Here is a 26,583-nt window from a genome sequence, read left to right as displayed (position 1 = left end):
AAAAACAGACAAACTAAGCTCTACTCACCCTCCCCGGGTCCAACACCGTGTCCCCGTCACTGCCCGAGTCACTATTGTTTGGCTGCAGCAATGATGTCACATGAACAGTGCTGCAGCCAATCACTTAGCTCAGTGGCCCAAACCATCTACATTGGCAGAACCGCTTAGCTAAGCGATTGTCTGCAGCCATCCAGTGCACACATCTCCCTCATCATATACTATTGGAATGAACACTACAATGTGTACAATGCATCATCATTGTATCAGCAGCCATAAAGACACTGAACCAGCAGAGGGCGGCGGAGTCCTGCAACGGATCCACAGCTCTGGATGAGCACAGTACAGTCATGGCCAAAAGATTCGAGACGGACACAAATTTGGGGTTTCACAAAGTTTGGTTCTTCACTGTTTTTAGATCTTGTAGTCATGCTTCTATGGTTACTGAAGTATAATTATCAGCTTTCCATAAGTCTTTACACTTTTCTTGACAAATACATCAAGTTTATGGAAAGACTCCATATTTCCAGTGTTGACCCTTATTTTTCCAAGCCTTCTGCCCTTCGCCCTGGCATATGGATAAAAGCTTCTGGGCCAAATCCTGACTGATGACCGCCCATTCTTTTCTCATCAGTGCTCGGAGTTTATCACAATTTTTATGTTGTCCTCTCGCTGTTTGAGGATTGATCACAGCTTCTTAATGGGATGGGGATCTGGGCAGTTTCTTGGCCATGGATCCAAAATTTCAATATTTCGTTCATCGAGCTCACTTTTGCCTTGAGACGTGGTCTCCATCACACTGGAGGTAGCATTGTTCCTCACCAAAGTACTCCTGAATATTTGGAACAGTTGCTCTGGGAGGAGGATTAGATCTCAGTCTCTATTCATGGCAGTGTTCTTAGGCAAAATTGTGAGTGAGCCCCCTCCATGGATGAAAATCAACTCCACACATGGATAGTCTCAGGATGCCCAACTGTTGGCAGACCCAAGACTCATGGCAGCGCTCACCTTTACTGCTGCGGACAATCATTCTTCCTGAAGGGCCTTCATCAGAGAACAGAACTCTACCCCAGTGCTCTGCAGCCCACTCCCTGTAATTCCTACACAATGTTAGTCTGTCATTGATGTTTTTCTTAGAGAGAACTAACTTTTTTTTTTTTTTCACAAATTTTGTAATTTTTTTTCATCACTTAAATAAAATTAAGAAGAAAAAAAAACTATACATGTTAGGTATCTGCATATTCGTACTGACCTGGAGAATCATATTGCCAGGTCAGTTTTACCATATATTGAGCATGGTAAATAAAAAAAATTTAAAAAACACTGCCCCCTCTCTGAAACAAAAGTCATCAGTGACGCTCGTATCATGGGCTGGTCTAGTTCCAGCATGATATGCACTGTGTTATGTACACAGTGACAGTGCACTCTGTCGTCGACCCAAATCAGCAGTAACGAGCCGACAACAGAGCACGCTGTCAGAATACGCGGCGTGCAGAGACCAGTGATGTCACTTGCGCGGGCGGCACTGGTCTCTACACATCAGGTAATCTGACAATGCGCTCCGTTGCTGGCTCAATACTCGTTACTCTGAGCCAACAACAGAGAGTGCGCTGTCACTGTGCACATCGCGGATGCAAATATCAACAATCAGGAAGCTATGAATAGAACTTCCCTCAGCCCTTACCTGCCAGAGGACTGCCATTTGTCACCTGAATAGCAGGGTCATTCATTATGTTTTTCACGGTAGCAGAAGTGTCCAGAGCAGTGGGTCCGGTGCTTGAGCACATGCTAGAGGAGGAATGGCGGCTTCTTACCTCTTTAAGGAAATCAAACACAATAAATTAATAAAATATTTTTACATACAGTTTATATTACTAGCAAAGCAAGTTAATCAACATGTTTCAATATGTCTATTTTTAATAACTACGTATTGTTATTCCCTTGCATCACATCGCCATGTTAATTTTGGCACTGTTATATTTTACTGTGTGGTTGTATTTTAATGGTACTATATAGCATTAACTCTTTAGGGACACAGCCAATTTTTTTTTCGCGCTTTTGTTTTTCCCTCCCTTCTTCAAAGAGACATAACATCTTATTTTCCACCGACAGAACCATATGAGAGCTTGGGGTTTTTTTTTTTGCACGCATTGATCAGTGGATTTTATTGGTACCATTTTGGGGTACAGTATATACTATATTTTGATCGCTTTTTATTGCATTTTTTGTGTTGATGGTCCTCTTTCTATTTCTTTATTTTTAACTGGAGAAAAGTAAATTATTAGCTCTATTATTATTGTATTTTATGTGGTAGTATTACTTAGGCACTTTATGGCAGTATATAGCTGGCACTGTGTAGTTGGGTGGCACTATTTTGCAGTAAATTGTTGACATTGGGTGGTATTGCTTTGTTAAATAACAGTAAATTATTTGTATTGTGTTGTACTATTTTGTGACACTGTTTGGTAGTATTATTTAGGCACTATATGGCAGCAAGTTTCTGGCACTGTGTAGCATTATTTTGTGACATGGGTAGTAGTATTAATTACACAATACAGTATATAGCAGTATAGTACTGGCACTTCATGGTACCATTATATGGTAATGTTTAGTAGTATTTAGTGAAGAGCGAGCACGCTTGGGTGATCTCCGAGTATTTTGTAGTGCTCAAAGATTTAATTTTGCGTCGCCTCAGCTGCATGATTTTCAGCTGTTAGCCAGGCTGAATACATGTGGGGGTTGCCTGTTTGTTAGGAAATTCCCACATATATTCAGGCTGTCCAGCAGCTGCAAATCATGCAGCTGAGGCGACGCAAAATTAAATCTCCGAGCACTCCCAAAATACTCGGAAATCACCCGAGCTTGCTCGGGGAGACCTGAGCAACAATGCTACTCGCCCATCACTAGTAGTATTATTTAGACACTAAAAATTGGCAAATTGTTGGCACTGTGTAGTACTATTTTTTGGTACTGTGTGATAATACTATGACATATTACCACAAAATATTACCATAAATTATTACCATACACTGGCAATAATTTATTGTTTTGGTGCATAAATTATACCACACAGTGTCACAAAATAGTACAGCACAGTGCCAATAATTTACTGGCATATGGTACTCAAATAATACTACCACTCAGTGTCACAAAATAGTGCTACACAGTACCAAAAATGTATTTCCATAAAGTGTTCAAACAATACTATTTGGATTATTTACAGAAATGCATTTTTTGCCATTTGTAGTACTATTTTGTGACACTGAGTGGTAGTATTATTTAGGCACTTTATGAAAGTACATTATTGGCACTGTGCTGTACTATTTTGTGACACTGAGTGGTAGTATTATTTAGGCACTTTATGAAAGTACATTATTGGCACTGTGCTGAACTACTTTGTGACACTGAGTGGTAGTATTATTTAGGCACTTCATGAAAGTAAATTATTGGCACTGTGCTGTACTATTTTGTGACACTGAGTGGTAGTATTATTTAGGCACTTCATGAAAGTAAATTATTGGCACTGTGCTGAACTACTTTGTGACACTGAGTGGTAGTATTATTTAGGCACTTTATGAAAGTAAATTATTGGCACTGTCCTGTATTATTTTGTGACACTGAGTGGTAGTATTATTTAGGTACTTTATGAAAGTAAGTTATCGGCACAGTGCTGTACTATTTTGTGACTTTCAGTGATAGTATTATTTAGGCAGACTATGAAAGTAAATTATTAGCACGGTGCTGTATTATTTTGTGACACTGAGTGGTAGCATTATTTAGGCATTATATGGTAATAAACTGATTACAGGATGTTACTGTGGTGACATTATCAATGCATCATATGGCACTATTATATGGTTGTAGTATGACAATATTACTTTTTGTGGCAGCAGGTTCACCACCCATAGTTGTACAGGAGCCTGCCGAAACCTAGACCTGGCCCTGCCAGCAGTATTAGCTCACCTGTCCCCTTCCAGGAAATTAGAGTGCCTTTCGTCACGCATCCCTGTGCGTTCCTGATGAGATAATACTTCAAGTGTTTCTGTTTCTTGGGCTGTGTGGTCAACTTAAGGTTAATGTGGTTGGAAAACTCAGTAAAGTAGCGAAAGCCTTTCTCTCCGCATCCAATGCAATTGCCGGAAAAACCTGCACATGAAAAGAATAGAACATGATTACCAAAAACATTCCAAAAATACCGTAGGCTCCGTGGTTCACATCTGCATGGGAGGCAACGTCAGGCTCCGATTGTGGCCACATTGTGCGGAGTGTGCTGCTGGGCATAAGATGCCTCACCGGGAGATTCCATGGCTCTCTTGCCGGGTACCCGGACAGTGTCTGCACAAAACGGACTCCTGTGAAGGTGTATAACGCCATGTGACCGCTAAGGCCTGTTAATTTCTACGGTTGGCACAAGAGGGAGGTTGTTTAGGGGCTGGCAGTGGAGTATCACGAGTTTCCAGGAGCTGCCAGCGACCACAGTGCACATGACTCAAAACTGTCACTACCTATGCAGAGCGCAGCAGGTGACTTGAGTTTTCCATCAGCTGCTGCGCTCTGCATGGGCAGCGAAAAAGATAACAAAGCTCATTTCATTATAGTAAGAGGCAGCGTGTCCTGGTGCTGCCTAAGGGGGAGCAGATTAGGGCAGCGGAGTCTTAGTTCCTTTGACAGTGGGAGTGGAAAGCAAGAAAAATATTTGCAAGAATTTGAGAAACTGGCACCCAGGACACCCTCCCTATTAAATTCACCCAGTCTGCAGTGGAAAAATCTGCTGCTGCATGGGCGGCCGATCAGATTTCCAATTAACACAATGAGATTTAGGTAGTAGGCGGCTCTAAGCCTCAGGGTCACATCAGCGTGTATACTCTCACCCGAGAGAATAGGGTCCATTATAGGATTCACGTTCTGATCTGTGTGTGACCAGAGTGTCAGGATAGTGTGATCCGATTTTCTCGGATGAGGAGAAGATGGTGAATATTTTTTCCATCTTCTCCATTGTGTCAGTCTGTGAAAATTAGACTGCACTCGGATGTCATCCGAGTGCAGTCATTGATTTGCATGTGATAATCAGGTCCAACTTGGACATGCTACGATTTTTTTGGGGGGAGCTGTGCACATGACCGGTTTCTTCCTGGGTCTGTTCGAGGAAAAAATCGGACATGCGCACTGCTCCATAGAATAACATTGGTCCGATTTTTTGTCGGAACACACTCGGACTGAAAATACGGCCATGTGCACAGGCCTTCTGCAGATTTCAGCATGAATTTTCTGCGTACAAATCCTTGTGTAAAATCTAAAGTAAGTAATTGTTCATGTAGCCTTATATTTCCCACAGCTGGGGGTTTGCTACAGTGCATGCAAACTGTGCAATACTTTGGGTGAAAAATACGTTGGCTGTGCAACTTCTGCTTGGATTTCAGGAGGTATCGGAGATTGCTTCCATCCACTGACAGCAAACGGAGATGTTAATGCTAAAAAAAAATCTAAATAAATTAGGAGAAATTGGAGCCAAGTAAATGTAGACGGCAGAGCTCGGACGCTCGGATGGTATTTTAATAGCGTTCATTCATGGAGCAGCCTGTCTGGTTTCTATGGGGACTGTATGAAGCATCAGTGAACGCAGGAGGTAGCATCACATGCTGCGGTACACAGGTTGCCTGCGCAGGTCACCGTGACATCTTGGGTCAAGACAACTTGGCAGGCAGGACAATTCACAGTGCTAATCAAGGTATTTGCCAGCCATCTGCTTAAGATCCCAGAAAAAGCCTGCAGGAACATGAGGCTCTCCAGAACTTTATCTCCGAACATCGGGGTCATAAAAGGCAGGAAACCTGTGAAATCAAACAATATTCTCCGAGCCGAAGATTAATTGTGCAGTCAATCCCCACAGACGGGGCAAAAAAGGAGGCGTATTTCATCACATCTGACTCACTGGACCCAATGAGACAGTTTTCCTAAAGGATAGGGAAACCTTCAGAATTTTTTTTTTCTTAAATGAATGTATTAAATAATTTTTGCAATTGGGTTTCATTAAAAATTTTGCACCGTTTGACCTTTACAGGTTCTTTTGTTACCTGCAACATTGCGGGCTGCAGAATGAGTTAACTGAGAATCTGTCAGTGAACACGTTCTGGCGAAGTTTGTAACTCTTAGCTCTGTTCTAATTTATACCACATCAAAGTTTGCAGAAATTATGTTCAGTCTAAAATACATGTATTTAAAGGGGTTGTCTACTTTTCGGGACAAATTACTTAATTTTTTTACTTTCACCTAATTGTCACCTAATATTGAAAGGTACACACGATGTCATAAACCACATTAAAGATCAGACAGATGTGTTTGTAATGATACTTAACTTCTGCAGCACTGCACCTCCCCCCACACTGACTGCTGAAGATGAAAGATGAAAGCTGCTAGTTAATCACACTCAGGTCTGCTGTGCTCTAGCACATGTCATCACTCTGCAGTGAGGAGAGCAGACTGTTTGTCATGACTGTACATGTTTCAAGCAGAGCCCATTGTAAGCTATTGAGGGGGCGTGTCCTTCTTCCACCTGTGTGTTGCTGCTTGCTTATGATTGGTCAGTGTCAGAGAGATGAAGAAGTACACGCCCCCAGTGAATTCTCTCTGGTAAAGCCCGCTTGGACATTTTAAAAAATTAAATCTTTAGGTGTAAAATACTTTGATCACTATTATCTCAATATATATCAACAGAAAGGCAAAATTAAAAAAAAAAATGGATGAAAAGCCCACTGTAAAAGCATGTATTTGGGGATAAAAATCCTTTTTCAATTGGGCTTCCTTAAAAAATGTGGCACTATTTGTTATTATCTGTGAACTCGTAATGACCTGGAAAATCATAATGGAAGGTCAGTTTTACCATATATTGAACATGGTAAATAAAAAACCCAAGTAAACACTTTGGAATTGTACTTTTTTTTGCAATTTCAACCTACCTGGAATTTTTTTCCCGTTTTCCAGTACACTATGTGACAGATTGAATGATGTCCTTAAAAGGTACAACTCGTCCCGCAATAAAAACAAGCCCACATGCGGCTATAAAATAAAAGTTATGACTCTTGGAAGAAGAGAAGGAAAAAACGAAAAACGGAAAATCGCCCGGGGGTTAGGTAAAAAAAAAAATTGCAAGATAATTTTTTAATTTAGTAGCCACTTAGCAGAAAACATGATGGGACAACTAAGGTATTAATTCCAAAAACTTCAATGTCGGTATCACATCTGCTTCTTGTACTGGGGCAATGTGGTAATGACCTGCAGAACTTTTTAGAAGATATGGAATTTTGACTTCCTTTGTCACTAAATTACCGAAATCTGCGATCCATCCATTATCAGTAACGGAGGATCGGACTGACCATGTAAAGATAAATAGTAAATGTGTAAATAGTTTGAGGGGTTAAATCCTTCTGGCAACATTCCCATTAATAGGCTTTTGTTCCCAAAGCAGTCTAACCTCGTTCAGGTGACAGATATCTCTGTCGACCCCTCTATGCACCTGCGTGCTCATCTGGGATGACCATTCATTAGTTCCCCATAGAGCAAGCAGAGGAAGCTGCTGCCAGACTTCCCTGTCAGCAGCCTATTACCATCTAAGCTCCCACAATGCACTGCTTTCTGGAAACAGGAAAGTAGCAGAATTACGAATTTAACCACAATCTGTTCTACACGGATTAGGAGCAAACCTCCCGGAACAGCCTGTCTATACGGGGACTTCCTGGTGTGACATTTATCTCTGTCATGTTGGAAGGCTCATTAAGGGTTCGAACATTCACTAATAGGACAACTACCTCTCTTGTGTAGAGATAGATTCCTTCGTTCTGTGACAGAACTAATTCTCTAAATTTTCTCCCATGGAGCATTGCCCGTAAAGGATGGCATACACCTTAGACAAGCGCCGGCCGAACCAGCCGATATCACCGGGATCGGCTGACAGTCTAGTGTGTATGGTGGCCTCGCAACTCTACCCGACAGCAGATGTCTGGGATAAAAGGAACCGGCATGTCCAATTTTGGGCTGCTGATCTGGCGAGATAAGCCACCACCAGAGGAGTCTGACAGAAGCTTTCTCTTAAGCTGGCCATACACATTAGATGGCTGTCAGACGAATGATAGCCATCTTAGCTGACTCTCCCATACACAGAAGCACTCGCTTGGCCGAGCAATCCTGTGTGCTCTAAGCCACCATCCAACTGGTGGGTGACTTATATCCAGGAGAACAAAGCCATCAGAAGTCTGAAAACGGACATGTCCGCTTGACATCTCTCTTGACCATCAGCTGGCCGGTGGCCCCATGCACATTAGACCGTCAACCTTTACCCATGGATATCGGCAGGTTCAGCTAACAATAGTCTACTGAGCATGGAGGTCTTTAGAGGACACAGGAAGGCTCCTTTGTATGGAAAAGTTGTGGAGAAATAGCTGCCGGCCAAACCATTGTTCAACTAACAACTATCTATCGTGTATGGGTCTCCTAAGATGCCATACTCAGTAGGTATCTTCTCCTCATAATGTTCCCTCTAGATATGGAATAAGTACAAGACAAGTAAATCCAAATTTTTGATGCAGATGTAACAAGAGATTATAGTAATAATACAGTGCCAGATTGGCACAAGTGTGTGCCGCTGGTGCCCTACGTCTACATTTGTACAGCTGAGCACTAATGGATGTGTTTCCAGTGGGGCAGGCAGGAGACAGCAGACCTTGAAGACCATTACCTGTGCCCTCTCTGTCTGGAATGTCCACAGACATGTTTATTGAGGAAGTTGGGGGGGTGACAATCTGTCTGCAGGCTGTCCTATTGGTGGCCTGGCTTAAACTACTGTCATTTATTGTTCCTTTGTGCCTTTGTTTAAAGTGCTATTGATACAATGGCTTCCTCCACGCTAATTGCTGAGCTTTCATGTCTGAGACAGATCTGGTCTTCTGGAATTTTACTATCTATGGTTAGGAAGAGAATGAGACGGGTTTGGAAAATGCTAAATGACCTACGACTGTTTGTCATGGAGATTAGCAGGCTGGAAAACAAGTGGGTGGTGGTGCTTTGTGCTGTTTATTATAGTGTTGTCGCTTTATTTCACTCATTCAAGGTTTTTTTTGGACAAGAAAGCGTACTGTGCGCAGGTGTGAATATTAATATATACAGTATATAGCTATTGTAGTACAGCGGGGTTGGTGCAGTGTGACAGATAGGTAGGGATCACAGGAAAGTTTAACACAAATTTCTTTCAATGTCCAAAAAAACTCACAAAAGAAACAGCACGCGGAATCCTCCTGATTGCAGTCGGGAATCAAGACAGTCCGTATCCGAGACCGGTTGCTGTGGGCGACTGCACCACCGTGCTACACTGAGGGGTGCCAGGCCTTTTGGCTCTGCTTGGCTCTGTGTTACCTCACACAAGTTGAGTTTTGCAGAGCTACCTGCTCTGCAAGTTTGCAAACCAAGACTGACACACCCAACCCTTTGCTGCAGGGTTTTTAAATTAAATCTGTGGCCAAGGGCCACTTGTAAAACCCAGCCTGGAGGGAGCGGACAGCCCCACTTCCATCCTGTAGTCCGCTCCAAAAATAAAAGCCCATGCCAGGTTTTCTTAAAGGGAACGCTGTAGATAAGCCCCCGATGTATCCTGAAAGATGAGAAAAAGAGGTTAGATTATACTCACCCAGGGGCGGTTCCGCTGCGGTCCGGTCCGATGGGCGTCGCGGTCCGGTCCGGGGCCTCTCATCTTCTTACAATGACGTCCTCATCTTGTCTTCACGCTGCAGCTCCGGCACAGTCATACTTTGTCTGCCCTGTTGAGTGCTGAGCAAAGTACTGCAGTGCGCAGGCGCCGGGAAATGTCAGAGAGGCCCAGCACCTGCGCACTGCAGTACTTTGCTCTGCCCTCAACGTACGCCTGTGCCGGACCGGACCGCGACACCCATCGGATCGGACCGCCCGCCCAGGTGAGTATAATCTAACCTCTTTTTCTCATTTTTCAGGATACATCGGGGCTTTATCTACAGCATTCCAGAATGTTGTAGATAAGCCCCTGATGCCAGTGGGCTTAGCTCACCTTCGATTTTGGGGGTGACAGGTTCCCTTTAAATCTGCCTTGGGCAAATAGCTTGCCCAAGACCAAACTTACTTTTATTTTGCACTGCAATCACAGCTATGCCTGTGACTGCAATGCACTCCAGCGGCCTCAATACACTTCTGTGCACATCCTGGGGGACACATAGCGACCATCGCATATAACACCTGTTGCTGTCTCACACTATATTTATATGCAAACATACAATATACTTCCTTTCCCATATGCTTGCTGAAAATTTGCTGGATTATTGCCTACCAAACTAAATCCTTTAAAACATTCTTTAAAGGGAACCTGTCACCTTGAGACACCTTTTCTTTACCTGAAGATATAAAGGTGATCAGAGTGTAAGATTCAATAACGCTATTAGATATGGAGTTATAAATAACTAATTTATCAATAATAAGTAACACTGCGTCCAGATGTTACTGTAAAGCCAATACGGAAATATGATATGCACTAAACCAGTGGTTAAGATTTATCAAGCTATTTGTGCCTTTATTCTGGCAAAAAAAAAAAGAATCACGAATTTTACTGCATATTTCACCAAATTTTGCTCCTTTTTTTATTATAATATAGTTTTGTGTTTTTTTTGTTATATTTTCTTACGCACTTTTAATGTTTCTGGGGGGTGTCTGTGGCATTTTTTCAAAAGACAAAAAATGCTTTAGGGCTTTAGGTATGGTGTTTGTTACGCATTATCCAAAACGCATCTCCACGGGAAATAGAAAATACATGAAAAAAATGTTTAAACAGGAAATAAAATAATAATTCTGGTAAAAACTCATTAAAAATCAAACGCATGAAAAAAATACTTCATCCAAATGGGGGACTAAAGCAATTAGTCGGAGATTAGACTCCCAATCTGTAGATGGGTGATACCTTGATTTTACTAAAACATCAATTTAAAAGGGTTTTCCCAAAAAGTGTGAAATCCGCAACCCCGGTCTTCGGATCCCAGCCTACGGACCCCCCAGCAATCCTAATAGGGAGCTGTTTTTCGTTTGCCTTCCTGAATTATAATATGGCTGATTTATGGAATATTATTTAGATTTTAACCTTTAGCAGATTACTCCAATCTGCTGGACTAAAAGGAGCCCACTGAGTGCCTTCCATGTCCCAAAGATACCAGCCAGTCGTATTTCTAAAATGAGAGCCCTGATCGCCCCCGGAGAACACATCATAGCCTCAGCAATCCTTTCGACATATCCTACAAATACCAGGCATGTAAAGAGGAAACTAATATAAATGGCTGCACAATAATGAAAATAAATCAAGGCCACGGAAATAGAAGCAACGCAAAACAATATCATTCCGACTCATTTTTCTGCCGGTCCGTTCTCATTTTGTGCTATTTATATGGTACTCATTTTAGTACAGGACTTGGTCACGGTGCCCCGGCCTTCTACCAGCACTTTAATAGCAGCGTCTATAGTTTCCTTGACCATACAAGCACATTCTACCGAAACTGCCTCCAAAATAGCTTTTTCTGAATCTATTACATGAGGACACTGATTGCTCAAAGGCTTGCAGAGCTGTAACTTAACCTACCAGTCCTCAGATGGAAAACATTAACTGGAAACCCTAAATATCATTTTTAGTATTTATTGTTGGCCCATAAGGACTTTTTCGCGCCAAGGGATGACTACAGTCTTCACACCAAGTAGAACTTCAACCCTGGCAGGAGGCAAAAAAACAAAGACTTCATCTTTGGTGATCATCATGGTCAACCATGTCAAAATACCCATCCACATACCTAGCAGGGCATTGCGGCCATTGTCATCTGGTAGAAATCTTTTGTCTACGGCGCACACCAAAATGTGATCTGGTAAGCTAGGCGACTTTGCGCCAACCAATAAAAATCCGGGAGGCACTTCAAACTGCTCGGAGGCAATGGAAGCCAATCTCAAGTCTTTACCCGCCTGACAAAAGCCTGAAAGAAAGAGAGAAAGTCATATTTGTAGCTTCTAAAACTTTCCAGAACCCTCAATAAAAGGTGATGTCCATATTCCTAGGTCTATGATTCTGGCCAGAAACGTCTCATTTTTTGTACATGGACACGTTATGACTCTTCCGATTTTAACTGAGCTGTTACAGGGAATCATTAGAAGTTTACGGGTCCTTCTGTGCCTTCATATTTCTCCGAAATTATTCCAAGATAAATCGTGCCATAGACCATTACATGCTTGCCCATTTTGCTGTTGGTAAAATACAGTTGTTTAGTGGGGTGGTCCTATACTGGACAACCTATTAGTGCCCCACAAAGTAAAAATATACTAAGTGGCCAGACCTGTGGAGCGCGTCAATTCAATGGCTGTGTCCTGCACTGCTCTCCTGACAAACAATTTCAGGTGACTGCTGCAGCCCATCAGCTGATGGGCTGAAGCCTTCTCTATTTCGAACAAGCAGAAGAACAGCATTTCTTCCACTTAAACAGAATAGTGAAGGTGACCTTGTATATATCAGGAGACCAGAAGGAGACACTGGGCTCAGAGCACAGGAGCAGCACAGGTTCGGGAGGTAAGTATAGATTTTCTATTTTGTGCAGTAGCCCTAGGATCAATAATAGACAACTCCTCTAAGTACAACCCCAAGTCCTGTTCAGGAATGTCCTAAAACTAGATTGTCCACTTTTGGACAGGGCTTTCAACTGAGGACAATATTTGTTTGGACTGGAAACTTGGAGCTGATGGCAACTAAGCAATAACAAATGATACTGCCTCTAGAAAGGAACACGGTATTAAATATAGGCACCATCTGGTTGTACATTCCGTGCCTATAGTTCTGAAGTAGAGTTATTTTTCCAAAATTGTAGTCCTACACCCTAGATAGCAGTCCTCAAAAATATATGCAATATACACAAGCATATTTGGAAAGGAAAAAGCGGCTGGTAGACCAGTCTGGGGCAGCTTATCTTTCGGAAGAGCACAATGAACAGTTGACCAGTCCTACCAAAATTGGTCAACGGTCTTTTAATGTGTATGGCACCATTAGGGGTCAGTGAGATGCTGTCACCATGGTTTTGCTTATTAATGGAAAGGAGGACGCATTAAGGATTTCTAAAGGACTTCTGTTGGTGGAAAAAATTCGAGCTTCATGGACAGCTTTACAGAAGACATTCTGCAACATGTACTGCAAGCTCTCAATCCTCACCGTCGGTCGTACAGCAGCCTTCAGGTGGAGGTTTGTCCTGATACGAATGAGCTGGGCTACTTGACCCAGAGGTATCATCTTCTTCATCGTCATCTTCATTGTCCACTCCACCTATGGAAAATGAAAGAGGATGTTTTCCAATGGGCACATTTATCAGGTATCTTGAAAAACAATTAAAATAGTTCAGCTCTGGACACTAAATGCCCACCACCACCGCCTTAGTCTTTATGCTGCAGCTCGGCTTATTCATTTTGGCTGCTTTTTCTATCACAAGCCCAGCACCGGCTAACAAAAAAAGAAAATTTGTGAAAACATGAATCTATTATGTCTGATAAACTACAGACCCCTAAACGAATAGTCAGAAACTGATTAGCTGCCAAATATATACTGGTCAAAGGGGTTGCCCACCTTTTGCGGACTTTTTATGTCTTACTTAAATGCATGAAATTGGGGCTAAAAAATAAATTTTTGCAATTGGGTTTAATTAAAAATACTGCTCCGTTTGCCATCTATAGCATTACTGACTGCATGAATGAGTGATCTCAGGATCCGTCAGTCATCCCGCTATGACTCTGACGGGGAGTTTCTAAGTCTTGGATCTGTGTTTTTCTGAGCTGACCACAGGAAAATAAAGAGCCCCTAAAAGCAAATGGCGCAAAATGTGTAATGAAACCCATTTGCAAAAATGATTTATGGCCCCAAAATACATGCATTTAATAAAAAAAAAATATTGTCCCCAAATGTTTTAAGAGGGAGTATCTTAAAGAAATACTTTAACGGAGCACAATTTAAAGCAATACCGCCTACTGTAGGGCAGATTTTTACTGCAGAGTAGACTTTGCTGGGTTCCTTTGTAGCAAGAAGAAAGAAACCAGCAGACATCCCATTGAGGCTACAGAAGCCCACTTCCCCAAAATATAAGAAACAACTCAGACGAAGGGTGCCAAGCTGAAGGTCCAAAGTAAAAACTTTAAGCACTCGATGTCCATTTTTCAGCTAAGGACCACAAAAAAAAATGTTAATCGTAGTGTAGAATTGTTGAAGTATAACACTTTCTCTACTAGATGTTTGTAATTTCCTTGTAAAACATTGCTGAGATCAGGAGCCTCCTCAGTTGCTAACAGAATTTCTGCCTATAGGAGTCCCAGACACAGAGAATTCTCTTTACTTTTCGCCTGCAGCTTTTCAGCCAATCACATGAGACACAAGGAACTGTATTAAATGTGATTGGCTAAAACATTACACATGACAAACAGCGTCTATGACTCTTTTCTGCCTATGACTCTAATTTACTCCGTTAGGCCTCATTCACACGTCAGTGATTTTCTCATACGAGAAAATTGGTTCAAGTTTTTATTAGTATTTTTGATCAGAGTTTCATGAGATTTTCATCATGATGGTCAGAGTATCATCAGTTTTTCACTGGTAAGAAAAAAAATAAGTTTCTTAACCTTCTCCTAAGTATCAGCCTGTGAAAAATGGCATCTGAGCGCAGTCTGATTTTTTTTCACAGGCCCATAGACTTTCATTAATGGGTGTGCTCCACCAATTGGACCAATATGCGACTTGTCTCCACCTCCACAAAAAATCAAGGACACATGAACAGCCCCGTAGACTATCATAGTCTGCGTGAAAAACACAGAGAACACTCATAGGCGGAAAACTGATGTGTGAATGAGCCCTTCGTAGTAGAAAACATTTCTGGGCTGCAGTCACAATAAGCGCTCATTCAGACGTCCGATTTTTCGTTTATGAGAAAACTGGATGATGATCTGATCAGAGTCTGAGTGTATGTGGAGAAATAAAAAAAAAATAAATAAAATTCTCCATTGTGATTGTGCGTGAAAAGCGGACTGCACTCCGATTCGGCAGACCACTAGGAAATAATCCAACATGTGAATGGAACCATAGAGTATTTTAGGAATGAGTGCTATCTGTGAAAACCACAGAAAGGACTTGAACACAAAAATTGGACATCTGAACGAGCCCTGACGGTAGGTTCACTTGGCACGCTTCTTTTTTAAATCGCAAATTGAAAAATAGAAAAGAAAAATTCAATTGAAAAACTATTTTTTTTTCCTTTGTACAAATGATGGTGTTTTTAAAGTGTTCCATAGAACTAAACAGATGCAGGGATAACCTAACAAACAGGCAATCTCTACCTGTGTTGCGGCTGTCTTGATACATGCAGCCGCGGGGTCGTGAACATATTATTCGAGCACGCCGAAGTCACTGAGAACGCGCAGCTGAGTGCTCCTGTGTTCTCTATGAAAACCGCTGCCAGACTCCAGGAATCACAAAAAAGGATCACACATTGTATTTCAACAAGCCGGATCCTTCTCTCCCCAGACATCCTCTGTAGGGGGAGAGTCGGAGACCCCCATGAATATACATCAGACTATCAGCTGATCTTACCAATATCGGCAGGTTTGGTCATACACATTAGACTCATGTTGACCGAATTTGCCGCTATCTGCAGGTTCGGCACACGGTCCACTGTGTATGGGAGCCAACGACAGATCAGGGAAGTGACAATCCAGCATGTCCGATGTTGGACGGCTGACCCTATTGTCAGTGGCTCTCTCAGCGATGCTACTGTATATGGGGGAGTTTTGGCCATAGTTCGGACGACAGCTATGGGGGGCTTTAGCCTAATGTGTATGGGGGCTTTAAGGTGGATAGGACGACTTGAGAAGTATAAAAAACATGGCGAAAACCACATCAGACGATCACCGACACAATGTACAAATCCCATATCACCAGACAGGAACACCGGCTCCCGTCTGACAGCGCGCTGCCTGCCAAATCCTTAATCCGGTGCTTTTTATCTTTCCGGAGGTGAATGCAGTGAAACGAATAGTAAGATCCCTTCTCCACTAATCCAGGAAATTTCAGGGAATTAGGAAGTAAACTAAATTTACCACCTTACTGCGAAACACGAGCACAAAGGAGCTTTACATGTGGGGCAGAGAGCGACCATGACACCCTGATCTGAGAATATCCAGGGGATGTGTGCGCGGAAAATCCAGTAGACGTCATTACTATGATGACCCAGCTACGCCGCCAAACAGATGCAGCAGAGCTCGGAATGTCATCTGGCACTTTACAGTATGATATCACAGGGAATATTTGGTTTTACATAGGACTGCAACCACTTATAACTCTAAAGAGTTATTCCCAAGATCACCCTTATACCTAGAGTTGGGGGATACCTTACTGATTACGGGGGACAACCACTAGGATCCTCAGTAATATCAAAATCGGGGCTCTGGAACGTTGAGAACGGGTCACTGCAGTCCCATCGTAACTAGTACTGGAGGTGCGCATGTTTAGTCTCCGCTTCATTCATTGTCTATGGGACTGCTGGAGAAAGCCCAAGTGCTCCTCTCTTCTATTTCTGGCAGTCTCATAGACAGTGAATGAAGCAGAGGCCAAAAATATGCAGTCCCGTCGTAACTAGTAATGGAGGTGCGCATGTTTAGCCTCTGCTTCATTCATTGTCTATGGGACTGCTGGAGAAAACCCAAGTGCTCCTCTCTGCTATTTCCGGCAGTCTCATAGACAATAAATGAAGTAGAGGCCAAAAATATGCAGTCCCGTCATAACTAGTAATGGAGGTGTGCATGTTTAGCCTCCACTTCATTCATTGTCTATGGGACTGCTGGAGAAAACCCAAGTGCTCCTCTCCGCTATTTTCAGCAGTCCCATAGACAATGAATGAAGCAGAGGCCAAAAATATGCAGTCCCTATTCTCGGAGTTCCAGAGTCAGATCTCGTGATCACTGGGGATCTTAGCATTCGGACTCAAACTATCAGTAAGTTATTCCCTATTCCGGGTATAGGCGATAACTTATCATTTTGGGAATAACACTGTAAGCAAACAATGTGGCCCCCAAGAAGAATAAGTCAGTAAATTGGGACCATCGCAGCTTCTTATCCTCACTGTAACATGAACAGCTAATGGCCACTTCACCATGGATAATCCGTTATTAGGCGGCAATTAAAACAAGAAACATTGGGTGACCAGAATTTAGAGTTGTTGTTTTTTTTTTTATTATTATTTTAAATATTTTAATTATTTATTAAAAAAACTTTTTAAAAAATTATTTTTAATCTGCTTTGCAGGAAACCATTAAAAATGATAACTTCATCTCTATGATATGATTTATGCAGCCGACAAATGGATAAAAATGACTAACAGATCATTACCAATAAGGAGAGCAGTGCCGAAGAAAGCTGGGTGACAACCAATATGTATGGCCCCCACATAAAATACAAGGGTTGGCAATAGGGATTATTGGACGCCAAATCTTCTTTGTTATTTTTATAATTTTTATATACATATTATACAATATTTTTTGATTTTTAGTAAATATTTATTATAACGTATTATATTAACTATAAATATCACACAGGGTGTTCTGGAGGAAGACTTTGCTGAGCTTCATAGTGGTGATTACATGGTTAAGTTCTTATCATGTCTAATAACAGCGCAGGGGACTTTATAGATTAGATCGGAAATAGTAATATAATTCTTGACATTCATCACCTATGGATTATTAAAGTTAATTGACAAAACTAATAATAAAAAACAACAACCAAACATGAAACTCGGCATCAATAGAAATAATAGAAATTATTATAGTAAAGTAATGATCACGGCTTATATTATTAATATGATAGTAATTATTATTGCTGTTTCTTCTCATGTAATAATATTAGAAGAGATGGACATATGGATGACTATAATAGATTCAGTTATCTAGATGCAAGAAAATAATGTTCAGTGTTCACTGTAGAAAATCTAATTATTTTTTATTGTATTATTTTAGATTATATTTTCATATGTCGCTAAGAAAGAGATAGAGAAAGATATATAGATAGATAGATAGATAAATGATAGATAGATAGATAGATAGATAGATAGATAGATAGATAGATAGATAGATATTAGACAGATAGATAATAGATATATACTAGACAGATAGATAAGATAGATAATAGATAGATAGATAGATAGATAGATAGATAGATAAGATAGATAGATAGATAGATAGATAGATAGATGATAGATAGATAGATAGATAGATAGATAGATAGATAGATAGATAGATAGATAGATATGAGATCGTTAGATAGATAGATAGATAGATAGATAGATAGATAGATAGATAGATAGATAGATATGAGATTGTTAGATAGATAGATAGATAGATAGATAGATAGATATGAGATTGTTAGATAGATATATAGATAGATAGATAATAGATAGATAAATAGATAGATAGATAGATAGATATTAGATAGATAGATAGATAGATAGATATTAGATAGATAGATAGATAGATAGATAGATAGATAGATAGATAGATAGATATTAGATAGATAGATAGATAGATAGATAGATAGATAGATATTAGATAGATAGATAGATAGATAGATAGATAGATAGAAAGATAGATAGATAGATATCGGACAGATAGATAGATATTAGACAGATATATAGATAATAGATAGATAGATAGATATGGGATAGATAGATGATAGATAGATATTACACAGACAGATAGATGATAGATAGATAGAGAGAGATAATATATAACTAAATAGGTACATACAAAGATAAACATATGGATTTTGTCATCTATTCGGAGGAATTTCTGTTTTAGATGTTGTGATACTTGTACCTTGCAGTTATTGTAAATTGCAATCACTCTTTCCAGGTTGTTCGTGTTATATATTACGTTCGATATCTAACAATCCTTTCCATTCTCATTACTATAAATCTCCGGCAGGTCAGTCCGTTCATTCTTGGTGATTTTATTCTAATCTTACTATGAATTGTAGGATGTTAGATCCCAATGATAGTAGTCCACAATGTGACCGGTCGGTGCGCCCCCATGTCCGTCCACCCCCATGGCCGTCCTGACACCACATTACCAGCAGGCCCTTCTCTTTGCTTCCATCCCCCTCCCCAGTGGTTGTCTCCTGTAAGATAGTCAGCTCCTGAGCTCAGACTTCTTCCTCTCCTGGGTCTTAGATGTCTCCATACTCCCTCTAGTATTTAGTGTATGTCAGATTGGCCCTTTATAACTAATAGATGATAATTGACATAGCCCCGACATACAACTCCTTGCATCAGTCCCAGGTCTATTTCAGAAGAAGCTCATGAAGTCCAGCATGAAGTACCTGGTGGGATACTCCATACCAGCTCCATGCAGATGTTCCCCATAGTCTAGCATGAAGTACCTGGTGGGATACTCCATACTAGCTCCATGCAGATGTTCCCCATAGTCTAGCATGAAGTACCTGGTGGGATACTCCATACTAGCTCCATGCAGATGTTCCCCATAGTCTAGCATGAAGTACCTGGTGGGATACTCCATACTAGCTCCATGCAGATGTTCCCCATAGTCTAGCATGAAGTACCTGGTGGGATACTCCATACCAGCTCCATGCAGATGTTCCCCATAGTCTAGCATGAAGTACCTGGTGGGATACTCCATACCAGCTCCATGCAGATGTTCCCCATAGTCCAGCATGAAGTACCTGGTGGGATACTCCATACCAGCTCCATGCAGATGTTCCCCATAGTCTAGCATGAAGTACCTGGTGGGATACTCCATACTAGCTCCATTCAGATGTTCCCCATAGTCTAGCATGAAGTACCTGGTGGGATACTCCATACCAGCTCCATGCAGATGTTCCCCATAGCCCAGCATGAAGTACCTGGTGGGATACTCCATACCAGCTCCATGCAGATGTTCCCCATAATCTAGCATGAAGTACCTGGTGGGATACTCCATACTAGCTCCATGCAGATGTTCCCCATAGTCCAGCATGAAGTACCTGGTGGGATACTCCATACTAGCTCCATGCAGATGTTCCCCATAGTCTAGCATGAAGTACCTGGTGGGATACTCCATACCAGCTCCATGCAGATGTTCCCCATAGTCTAGCATGAAGTACCTGGTGGGATACTCCATACCAGCTCCATGCAGATGTTCCCCATAGTCTAGCATGAAGTACCTGGTGGGATACTCCATACCAGCTCCATGCAGATGTTCCACATAGTCTAGCATGAAGTACCTGGTGGGATACTCCATACCAGCTCCATGCAGATGTTCCCCATAGTCCAGCATGAAGTACCTGGTGGGATACTCCATACTAGCTTCATGCAGATGTTCCCCATAGTCCAGCATGAAGTACCTGGTGGGATACTCCATACCAGCTCCATGCAGATGTTCCCCATAGTCCAGCATGAAGTACCTGGTGGGATACTCCACACCAGCTCCTTGCAGATGTTCCCCATAGTCTAGCATGAAGTACCTGGTGGGATTCTCCATACCAGCTCCATGCAGATGTTCCCCATAGTCTAGCATGAAGTACCTGGTGGGATACTCCATACTAGCTTCATGCAGATGTTCCCCATAGTCCAGCATGAAGTACCTGGAGGGATACTCCATACTAGCTCCATTCAGATGTTCCGCATAGTCTAGCATGAAGTACCTGGTGGGATACTCCACACCAGCTCCTTGCAGATGTTGTCCATAGTCCAGCATGAAGTACCTGGAGGGATACTCCATACTAGCTCCATTCAGATGTTCCCCATAGTCTAGCATGAAGTACCTGGTGGGATACTCCATACCAGCTCCATGCAGATGTTCCCCATAGTCTAGCATGAAGTACCTGGTGGGATACTCCATACCAGCTCCTTGCAGATGTTCCCCATAGTCTAGCATGAAGTACCTGGTGGGATACTCCACACCAGCTCCTTGCAGATGTTCCCCATAGTCTAGCATGAAGTACCTGGTGGGATACTCCATACCAGCTCCATGCAGATGTTCCCCATAGTCTAGCATGAAGTACCTGGTGGGATACTCCATACTAGCTCCATTCAGATGTTCCCCATAGTCTAGCATGAAGTACCTGGTGGGATACTCCATACCAGCTCCATGCAGATGTTCCCCATAGTCTAGCATGAAGTACCTGGAGGGATGCTCCATACCATGCAGATGTTCCCCATAGTCCAGCATGAAGTACCTGGTGGGATACTCCATACCAGCTCCATGCAGATGTTCCCCATAGTCCAGCATGAAGTACCTGGAGGGATACTCCATACCATGCAGATGTTCCCCATAGCCCAGGATAACACCTAGCTGACTTTTGGTTTTCACATAGGACACCTGAACAGTAGAGCAGTCCTCCTTAGTAAGGAGAATAAGGAGCAGCCTCTTACCTTCTAGGGATGATAACTGCTGTTCCGCTTCTAAGTAGAGCTGGGAGAATATCGGTCTGGGGACCAAGTTGTTGGACCTCAGAGAAGCCTCGATGGAATTGTGCAGAACTTCCTCGAAACGCGTCGTCTTCAGTTGTCCGGCATACGAATTCCCCATCTTCCATAGGAGAAGAAGAATGCAGAAGTTAGACTTTAAGGACAAATTTTTAAATTTCTTTTGCAAATTAGAAATGTTGTCTGGTGTCCAATCCTGCGGGTCACGTGTATGGGTGCTGGTATAGCAGGACCATGGTGAGGAGCCCCAGAGTCTGGTGTGTCCTGGTGCAGAGCGAGGAGCAGAGTGCTGGAGGGAGCACTGTGCAGCTGCAGTCAGGAGCCAATTCCTCCTCTGTGACTGTGTGATCTGAGCCTGGGCTTGATATATTACAGGAAACCACCTGCCAGCAGCGACCACAGGCTGACACCTTATATAAAGGATCTGTGATCCCCCAGAAGACTCCCTACGGTTTACAAGCTGTACAAGAACATCGCAGAAAGAACTGTTTGTCAGACAATACATCTCCTACCTCAAAAAAAGAGATTGCAGCTCATTGTGAGCAGAGAGAGACATCTCAACTCTCCGATTAACCCCTTCATGGTGGGGACACGCCGACCCCCCAAAAAAACCTCACACGTCATCCATGATGATCTCGGGACGTCATACATGACTTGTGCGTAGAACAGATCGTTAAACCTCGGACAGAAGGCTCCGTATCCCTTATAATAAAAAGGCAGAAAAAAAAGAAAAGTGCCGAGATAATTTAATCAGACAAATAACTAAAAAAAATATAATAGATATCAGTGGACGATTTACTATTTTTTTCTTACTAGAAAGAATGTAGTTGGGGTTAAAAAGAATTTTTGCAATTGAGTTTCATTAAAAATTTGACAAGGTTTTCCCATTATAGCCTCTATTGGGCAACTGTGACCGGGCCCATGCAGGAGGGGGGGGCTCACCGACACTAGCGCCTATTTCACTTGGATGTGCCCCCGAGGATGCACATTTAGCTGAAATGTATTGTGGCGCAGCGACCCACCGGCTCCCTGCAATGCAATACACACCGCCAGCCAATTAGAGGGGCTGGCAGCTAACATCGGCATGTCCGTCACAGGCGACGCATGGCAGTCACATCGTGCAACATGGCAGACAAATGGATTTCAGCTGCCAGCTTCTGCATGGGCTATAGAAGTGGATGCTGCAAGTCGTGGGAGCGGAGGAAGGGGATAAGAATCATTTATTTTCAAAATGTGTTGGAGAAAAGCAGAAAAACGGAGGACATTATATCAGGAAGGGGCCCAGGATAGGGGACATTATACCAGGAAGGGGCCCAGGATAAGGGATGACATTATCCATGGAAGGGGCCCAGGATAAGGGACAATATACCAGGAAGGGGCCCAGGATAGAGGACATTATACCAGGAAGGGGCCCAGGATAGGGGACATTATACCAGAAAGGGGCCCAAGATAGGGGACATTATCCATGGAAGGGGCACAGATTAGGGGACATTATACCAGGAAGGGGCCCAGGATAAGGGACATTATATCAAGAAGGGGCCCAGGTTGGCGAACATTATATCAGAAAGTGGCCCAGGATAGGGAAATTATACCAGCAAGTGGTCCAGGATAGGGGACATACCAGGAAGGGGCCCATGATGGAGAATATTATACCAGGAAAGAGCCCTGGATGGGGGAAATTACTACTGGAACTGGCTAGGATGGGGAAAATTATACCAGGATGACAAATATTATACCAGAAAGGGGACCAAGATGGAGGATATTATTACTGCAACTGGCTAGGACGGGAGACATTATACCAGGAAGGGACCCAGGATGGGTAACATTATACTAGGAGTGGTCCAAGGATGGCAAATATTATGCCACGAAGGTGCCCAGGATGGGAGACATTATTGCTGGAACTGGCTAGGATGGGGGGCATTATACCAGGAATCATCCAAGGATGGCAAATATTATACCAGGAATGGGCCTGTAAGGAGGAAGACCGGGCTGCGGGTATCTGCTTTATGCCGGGTCTGGAACTGTCCAGGCTGTATCCAGTGTTGCCAGGGGGAAAGAATGAAGGGCTGGACAGGTCCCGTGACCCGGGGAGGGGGCATGAGGTGCGTTCCCCATTGCTGATATATGCGCAGCAGCGCACGTGCGGGACAAAGACTACGGCAGCGCTCCCCACTTCGGCTGCACAGATTTATGGACTAGGTGCTCAGTGGGCAAAACCAGTGGCCGCCCATTGCCACCAAAAGCTGGACCATGATTTGTTGGGATCCATCTGAGGACACCACGCCGGCCGTTGACGGCTCTTCAACTCCCATCAGACTATATGTGGATGAGGATCAGAGAAGACTACGATAAGTGCAGTTTAACTATCCGACTGTTGCGTTAACTATTTACTTCCCTTGATTCCTGTTTATTGCTTATTAAGTCCCCGTGAGGAGATCAGTTTCATCCTTTTGTTAAAAATGTAATAATATTGTTAAACAGCATTGTTCTGCAATCCCTGCGTTGCTGCATTTCCGAACCTGCTTACAGGCCCAGGATGGGAGACTTTATTACTGGAACTGGCTAGGATGGGGGACATTATACCAGGAAGGGGCCCAGGATGGGTAACATTATACAAGGAATGGTCCAAGGATGACAAATATTATACCAGGAATTGCCCCATAATGGGAGACATTATTAGTGGAACTGGCTAGATGGGGGACATTATACCAGGAAGGGGGACACTATTGCTATGACAGGCCATGATAACAAATATTATTAAATGGGTCTGGTAGTGACCACATATGTATGTTACAGAATCTAGAACACTAAAATGGTCCATGCATCTGACCAACAGGCATCTCAAGTCTAACTCTTGCACTGGGCCCATTGGACTCTAGTTACGCCACTGACTACCACAGACCTCCATACGGACTGTCACTCTGCATTAGGAGCAGGCAGAGCTTGCGTCCGGGTGTAAAGAAAATGTGGGCATCAGAAAACACTTTTTTTAGGCCAGGAAATTTCGATACAGGGTAAGGCCGGCGTCACACTGGCGAGTTTTACGGACGTATGAGCACAGAAAATACACCCGTAAAATACGCATTACAAACGGCCCAATGATTCCCTATGGCCCAGCTCCTATCAGCCGCATTTTACTGATCCGTATTATACGGTCTTGTACGGCCGTACAAAATCGCAGCATGCTGTGTTTGTCACCGTATTGCGCTAAAAAAATCGCCAATGAAAGTCTATGGGGGCGAGAAAAATACGGATTACACACAGACCAACAGTGTGACTTGCGAGAAATACGCAGCGGTGTTCTATAAAAAAGCCGGTAATTCAATTGCCGGCTTTTCATTTCTCGTTCCCAAACCCGACAGGATATGAGACATGGTTTACATACAGTAAACCATCTCATATCCCTTTTTTTTGCATATTCCACACTACTAATGTTAGTAGTGTGTATGTGCAAAATTTGGGCGCTGTAGCTGCTAAAATAAAGGGTTAAATCGCGGAAAAAATTGGCGTTGGCTCCCGCGCAATTTTCTCCGCCAGAGTGGTAAAGCCAGTGACTGAGGGCAGATATTAATAGCCTAGAGAGGGTCCATGGTTATTGGCCCCCCCTGGCTACAAACATCTGCCCCCAGGCACCCCAGAAAAGGCACATCTGGAAGATGCGCCTATTCTGGCACTTGGCCTCTCTCTTCCCACTCCTGTGTAGCGGTGGGATATGGGGTAATGAAGGGTTAATGCCACCTTGCTATTGTAAGGTGACATTAAGCCAGATTAATAATGGAGAGGCGTCAATTATGACACCTATCCATTACTAATCCAATAGTACGAAATGGTTAATAAAACACACACACACATTATTACAAAGTATTTTAATGAAATAAACACACATGTTGTTGTAATATTTTATTAGACTCTTAATCCACCTGAAGACCCTCGTCCTGAAACAAAGTTAAAAAAACAAACAACAATATTCCATACCTTCCGTCGTTATGTCCCACGATGTAAATCCATCTGAAGGGGCTAAATCATTTTACATTTAACATTAGTAGTGTGGAATATGCAAAAAAAAAGGGATATGAGATGGTTTACTGTATGTAAACCATGTCTCATATCCTGTCGGGTTTGTGAAGGAGAAATGAGAAGCCGGCAATTGAATTACCGGCTTTTCACAGATATCGCGCTGAATTAAATATAAATACAGAATATATATATATATGTGTGTCTCAATGACATATATATATATATATATATATATATATATATATATATATATATATATATACTGTATATATGTTTTAACGGTTTTGCAAGCCTGCGAGAAAATCTCGCAGTACGGATGCCATACGGATTACATACGGAGGATGCCATGCGCAAAATACGCTGACACACCCTGCCTACGGATGACATACGGATCACTATTTTGGGGACTTTTCTGCGTATTACGGCCGTAAAAAACGGACCGTATTTACATACGCTGAGTGAGACGCCGGCCTTAGAAAAGGAAAATCTCTGGTTTGAAAAACTTATTATTCAAACATATGGGAGCTGATGTGCCACTCAGGAGCTTGAGAAAGCTTGGTAACCACCAAAGTGTGACTAAGTTTGTTTTCTTAGAAATCAAAGTATAAACTCATATTTATTGGTGGGTTTTTTTTCAGTATCTATTTTTCAGTTGTTGTTTTTACTATAAGTTGGCCCCAACTCATCAAAGAGTTTTCACCAGAATTCTGCCAATTGTCTTTTTGAAAAGTGCTCAGGGCTTAATTGGAGGGCAATATGGCGGCTCAGCGGTTATCACTATTAACTTTTCTTAAGAAGGTCATACTCATCAAACAGCTAGCAGACGAAAAACTATTTCTTCCATACTCGTGTATGCTCGGTTTGGCCAAGCGTGCATATATTTTCGATGAAGAGATGGGAGTAAGCCGCTGCCAGACAACTCTGAACAAAAGGATTGAGTGTTGAAATGCAACATGCCCAATTTTTCCAATTTTTTTACCTCTCATCTGCTGTCTGGGGATTGTCGGCTCGCCCTCGGATGGTCGACCAGTTCCAC

The 26,583-nt window shown here is 42.5% G+C and overlaps 1 protein-coding gene across 1 annotated transcript in view; it reads right to left on the bottom strand.

The window, feature by feature from the left end:
• Window positions 1-21,848, bottom strand: part of GREB1 (growth regulating estrogen receptor binding 1) — a 121,251-nt gene extending 99,403 nt beyond the window's left edge. The window contains exons 1-5 of the mRNA XM_077291440.1: window positions 21,477-21,848; window positions 13,238-13,348; window positions 11,841-12,017; window positions 3,961-4,143; window positions 1,682-1,813 (exon numbers count right to left, since the gene is read on the bottom strand). Coding sequence (XP_077147555.1) covers window positions 1,682-1,813; window positions 3,961-4,143; window positions 11,841-12,017; window positions 13,238-13,348; window positions 21,477-21,633 — 760 coding nt within the window. The 5' untranslated portion in view covers window positions 21,634-21,848. The remainder of the gene's footprint in view (window positions 1-1,681; window positions 1,814-3,960; window positions 4,144-11,840; window positions 12,018-13,237; window positions 13,349-21,476) is intronic.
• Window positions 21,849-26,583: the final 4,735 nt, after the last annotated feature.

This window comes from Ranitomeya variabilis, chromosome 2, assembly GCF_051348905.1.
Source record: "Ranitomeya variabilis isolate aRanVar5 chromosome 2, aRanVar5.hap1, whole genome shotgun sequence".
NCBI classification, from domain to species: domain Eukaryota; kingdom Metazoa; phylum Chordata; class Amphibia; order Anura; family Dendrobatidae; genus Ranitomeya; species Ranitomeya variabilis.
The sequence above is the reverse complement of the archived record's forward strand: the minus strand, read 5'-3'. Positions and strand labels throughout refer to the sequence as shown.